The sequence below is a fragment of the Frankliniella occidentalis genome, unplaced genomic scaffold (genome assembly GCF_000697945.3).
Source record: "Frankliniella occidentalis isolate FOCC.00 unplaced genomic scaffold, Focc_3.1 Scaffold428, whole genome shotgun sequence".
NCBI classification, from domain to species: Eukaryota; Metazoa; Arthropoda; class Insecta; order Thysanoptera; family Thripidae; genus Frankliniella; species Frankliniella occidentalis.
Window position 1 is genome coordinate 3,879 of NW_026267549.1, and position 5,635 is coordinate 9,513.

The 5,635-nt window shown below is 62.7% G+C and overlaps 1 protein-coding gene across 4 annotated transcripts in view; it reads right to left on the reverse strand.

Moving 5' to 3' along the window:
* LOC113204270 (uncharacterized) overlaps nt 1–5,635 on the reverse strand; it is a 20,302-nt gene that overhangs the window by 1,159 nt on the left and 13,508 nt on the right. The window contains exon 2 of one of the 4 annotated variants that reach the window (XM_052274716.1): nt 4,579–5,212. The exons of the other annotated variants lie outside the window; for them this stretch is intronic. Coding sequence (XP_052130676.1) covers nt 4,579–4,968 — 390 coding nt within the window. The 5' untranslated portion in view covers nt 4,969–5,212. The remainder of the gene's footprint in view (nt 1–4,578; nt 5,213–5,635) is intronic. 4 annotated transcript variants of the gene reach the window in all.

Sequence of the window (5,635 nt, forward strand, 5' to 3'; positions counted from 1 at the left end):
GGGAGAGGGAGGGAGAGAGAGGAAGAGAGAGGGAGGCGAGGGAGAGGGAGGGAGGCGAGGGAGAGGGAGGGAGAGAGAGGGAGGCGAGGGAGAGGGAGGGAGGCGAGGGAGAGGGAGGGAGACGAGGGAATGGGAAGGAGAGGGAGGGAGACGAGGGAGAGGGAGGGAGGCGAGGGATAGAGAGGCGAGGGAGAGGGGAGAGGGAGGCGAGGGAGGAGGTGAAGTGAGGTTGCGCAGGACGGGGCGAGCAGGAACGACAAGAACAACAAAAAGAGCGAGAAAGGAGAGAAGAAGGCGGCTGGCGGCAGAGCGTGAGTGGTTGGGATAACTCGCTCCCCTCCCCTCTCCCCGCGCCGCCCACACGAGCCACGCTCCGGCCGGCCAGCAGCGGTTAGGTTGGCTTTATTATTGTACCTCCATTTTCTCCCCCCAGCCAAATCACCGACACCACCAAGAATCCCTGCTGCTGCTGCTCTCGAGCGTGCAGCGAGCGCCATGTTCGCCAAATTCCAGTACACACGCGCACGCGCTCACACACACTCTGCCGACCTTAACCCACTTGGCTAAAATGGCGGGCTCACGTCACGCTACGCTGCGCCACACCGCCAGTCCAGTCCAGCAGGCCGGCCGGCCGGCGACTCCCCGCCCTGGCCGCCTTGTTGCGACAATCACCGAAGGTCACGGGTCAACAGGCCCATTGGCGCACGCCAAATGCCACCGCAGCAGCCCGCCAGTGTCCAGGGCGGCCGCACGGGAGCACCCAGTCAGATATGACTTTGGCAAAACTTGTTTAGGGTCAAGACCGAGATTTGCCACGGCTTTTTAACGCTGACACGAGACAGCAAGAATCCGTCAGTTCATGAGGCGAAATGAGAGTGTACTGGCAATTGATTTGGACTGTTTTGTTTTTAGGATTGAGCTGAGTAAGTGATTGAGTGATTGGCTGTCTCTGCGTTTAAATTACCCCTGCACACTTTCCAATTTCCAGTCGCGGCAATAAAATGAAAAGGACAAACTGATCCGGAAAGGGGTATTACGCGGACGAAGCCAAGCCAACAACAGCCCCCGACACGAGTGAGACACGAAGATCTCTCGCCGCCCCAACCACCGCAGCAGAGAGAGGGGCCTAACGAGGTTAGCGCCCGCGAGTAATCGCGTTAGGGGCCCGCGCGCCGCACCCGCACCGGCGTGGCCGAGGGCCTAAGTGGCGAGGCGTGGCTGGGCGACGCGTGCCCGAAGGCCGGGCGGCAGCCACACCGCGCTGGCGCTCCTTCCTCCTCCTGCTCGGCCAGGCCCGCGGGGCCAGCGCGGTCCAGGTATGGAGTACGCGGAGAGGAAGAGGGGGGGGGGGCAAAGGCGCGCGGGAGACGGGTGGGCAGAGATGGAAGCAAAGATAGGAGAAAGATGGGCCGGATCATAAGCGGTAGACGCGGTGGCGTCAAACAGACCGTGGTAGTAGTGGCAGTACACAGCCGGCCGTCCGGCTCGGCAGGGGAGATGTTTTCCTTTGGATCGGAGAGAAGGGGCGGGGCGGGGCCGACGGACAGCGGAAGATTTTCTCATCTAGTCGGCTGAGCTCATTCGGACTTGAATGGGGTAGTGTGAGGGGGGCGAGCATCAGGCTGCCGCAGAGTACGCTTCCCTCGCCTCACAGCCCTCTCTACTGGTTTGTCGCCGTGTGTCACCATTACGACGACGAAAAACACCCGGAGTAGCTATACAAGTCTCCACCCCTCACCCCTCCTCGTCTGCCAAACTCCAAACTGGGCGGCGACATCTTGTCCAACGCTGTTCGGGAGGCACGCGGGAGGCGGCCGGGAGGCGGGAGGGTGTTCCGCAACATGCCATTAATCCTCGGCCGGTCCGACGACGTCAAAGCCATCGTGACAGGTGCTCCGGCCGGCGGGGAACTACCGGGTAGTTGTAGCAATCACTGCATTGTGAGTCACCACCCCGAGCGGACTTCAATAGAGCTGGCCCCCCAGGCTGGGCCCCGCCCGAGTCACCTCTGCCTCTCCAAAAAGGCCAATCGGGCACGCTGCCCAAATCATCGCGTCGGACTGCAGTGTATCGCTGCGGTGGCCTTGAGTGCGCGGCCCGAGCAGAGGGGGGCAATTTGCAGCCGCCGCTGACGAACTGGAGAGGAGGAGGGGGGCCTGACTCGCGGTGACACTAGGCGTGCTGCTCTGTGAGTCAGACCGTCAGCACAAGCAGAGCCGCGGGGCGTGGCGGGGCGTGCCACCCCGCCTCCACAATTCTGGCGCGCGAAGTGGAGCGTGGTGGAGCAAGTAGTGTACTCCAGGCCATAGTACCCACCCGCAGGCGGGCGGCAGCTGCGGGCAGGCGATGCATTGCAGCTAGCAGGTGCAGCAAGAGCAGCTGCACCGCGCTCCCGCCCTTGGCCCGACCGGGTCCGACTCGACACGCAAGACGTCACGCTGTCCGGGTCGAAGGCAGCCCAGGGCGCCTGAAGGCAGGCTATCCCGCTGGACAGGCGTGTACCGCGGGGCAGCCTACCCGCTCAGGCGCTACGGTCAGCCTGTAGGCAGGCAGTCCCGTTGGGCAGGGGTGTGTTGCGGGGCGGCCTGCGGCCTACCCACCTAGGCGCTACGGTCAGCCTGTAGGCAGGCAGTCACGTTAGACAGGGATGTGTTGCGGGGCGGCCTACACACCCAGGCGCTACGGTCAGCCTGTAGGCAGGCAGTCACGTTAGACAGGGATGTGTTGCGGGGCGGCCTACACACCCAGGCGCTACGGTCAGCCTGTAGGCAGGCAGTCCCGTTGGACAGGGGTGCTTTGCGGCGCGGCCTACACACCAGGCGCTACGGTCAGCGTGTACCTCGGGCATGGGCGGCCTACCCGCCGAGCCGGCCTGCTGGCGACCAGGTGCTCGTTGACTGCACTCACACACCTGCAGCCGCTTTACTCCTCCTTTGTCCCATTCCCTTCCGCGCTGCGACACGGCGACGTACTCTACGTATACTCGAGTTACGCCACACGCCAGCCTCAAGTCGTCAAAGAGCCTTTTCCTCGGCAGCCGCAGCGCCGGCGCCGCGCTCCGGGTGGAGAGGCAATCCAACAATTAGGAGGTCCACTGGCGCCGGAGCCCGCGGCCGCGACCAGTGGGCCACAGAGACGCGCTACTGGCCAGCCATTACCCGGAGAAAACGTTCGCCCGCCTCACTGGCGAGAAAGTTGAGCAAAGAAGCAGGAACAGCGGAGGGCGGAGGACCTCTAGTCTCCGGTCGGCTGGGCCGGGGCCTCCGCCGGGGCGGGGCGCGGAGTCAGCCGGGCGTTGTTACTGTTTCCTTTCCGTTTCATTTCCTTTCGGATGGCGCGTCTCCTTCGCTCCGCCCAGCCCAGCCACGCGCGGAGGCACAAAGCACGGGCCGGAGAGGTGCGCACAGCTCCGGCGCGAGAAACCTTGCGCGAGACTCGTTCGAAATAGCGCGCGCGCGCGCCCGCCCAGGCCCTGGCACTGACGGGCGAGTGATTTACGTTCGGGCCTCTCTTTTTTGATTAGTTGTGGACTTTCGCGACCGTAAGGTTTATATTAATTCACGACAAGTCGCACAGAGAGAGAGAGAGAGAGAGAGAGAGAAGAAATTTGCAATCTAAAACATCGAGGTGGAGTTCGAGATGATACGGCGTCCTCAGCACGGGCCGAGTAGTACTTCGACAGCTGAGGCCCAGCTTCTCTGCAGTCCACTCGCACGAGGGCCAAGGGCCACTAACTAGACGAGGCACAGCGTCAAGGCAGCAGCGGCGACGCCCCGGACGCGCACGCTCCCCGCGGCGGGGCGGGACCCGGTCACCGCGAGTGTGCTGCCGTGACGGGTGATCGTCCGCGCCGGGCGGGCCGCGCCCAAACCGGTCTCCACCGCCCGGCCCCGCCCACCTGCACCACAGTGTCATGATGCTCCCGCGGCAGCGGTGATGCTGGTGAGATCACCCCCTCCCCTCCCAACAGAGACTGACATAAAGACGGCTCTCTGTGGGATGGGACGGCGGGCAGCGCGTCGAGCGCCAGCCACAAGGCCGCGACATGAAGTGAAAGGTTTTACAGGTGAGCCAGCAGCACTCACGAGGTGCGGCCGTGAGAACAAACCAGTTGCATATCGGCCGGACCGGCTGAGTGGGGGGGGGCAGCCATTTCCGCCATGCGGCCAGCGACTGGGAGCGTCCATACGGAGGCGGCGCGAGCCCAGAGGTGACGGGTCAAGTGTACTTGACCTGCCGCAGGAACCCCTCCCTCCCCTCTAGCCGCCTCTGCTCCAAAGTGCCGTCGTCGCGAGCAAGTTTCAGAAACGAGAATAACCACGGCGCACGCGCTTGCACTTCGTGCAAAGAGTTCAATTTACAAAAGGGTACTCGGGAATTCTTTCATGATCTGTTTTAAATTAATCTTCCAAGATTTTCCCAGATTCATGTTTTTCAAATGTTTCTGGAAATATTTCATTTATACCCGAATTCATTTCTACATGGTTTTTTACCGGAAATACTTTAGAGTTCCTGACTCCGTGCCTTTACTTCCGCTCGCAGCAGAGAGCCTTCCTCCAAGCAGGCCCTGCGCTTTACCTGGACTCTGGCGCGGCGCGCGGACGAGTGCGGCCGGTGCACCTCCCGGCGGTTGCTGACGGAGCGCGAGCGCGCGGCGGGCGGGCCGCCCACGGGGCCGCCGTTGCTGCGCGCCTGCTGCTGGTGGTGCTGGCTGCTGTGGCTGTGGCGCGTCTGGGGCGCGGGGGCCGCCGAGCCCAGCGAGATCGGGAAGGGCTCCACGATGACGGGCGGGCTGGACAGGCCCTTGTTGGGGATCACCATGGCGCGGTTGTTGGGGCTGGGGCTCCGCGTGCTCTTGGAGCGCCGAAGCAGGCGAAGCATGTGGTTCTTGACGGTGGCCGCTAGGGGCATGTCTGACACCGAGCTGTGCGGCCGTCCGCTGCGCACGCCCACGCCGCCCCTGGACATGCCCAGGGGGTCACCCTAGGCGCACGGCATGGACCCGGGTGCCTCGCTCTCCTGACGCGGGCGTCTTCTGCTCGGCGAGGCCTCCCCTCACGTGCCGGAGGCCACGTGAGCTCGTGTTGATAAAGTCCTCACGCGTCGTCGTCTGCTGCTGCTGCTGTGTCGCCGCAGCGAAGCGCAGAATCATCCTATGTTGCACGGCGAGGGGTGCTTTCCAACCACGGCGACGTAGAAATGGATACGGCCCCTGTGTTTCAGGGTAACGATGATTTATGATTTAAATCGAAGTGGGGGGAGAGTAATTGTCCATGGGGGTTGCTGACTCAAGGTCACCAGTTAGTAACCATGTCACACTTGTATTGGCTGCACCCAGTTGGGTTCGATCAAAATTGGGGGAGGGGGGGGGGGTAATTGATTGTCCATAAGGGTTTCTAACTGAAGGTCGCCCAAGGACGGCACAACCAGTTGGCAACCCTGTCGCACACGTGTTGGCTTGCACCCAGTTTGCTTTTGACGTTCGCACGGCTGATAACAGAGTTGCCTTAGCAGCAACAACATCCGTCCCGTGCCGGCCGAGTATGTATGCAAGGCAAGCTAGATAGCTTAAGAAGGGACGGGGGTACGCCGAGAAAGAAAAGGTGCGAATCGCGAGGTAATGGCAGGGGAGGGG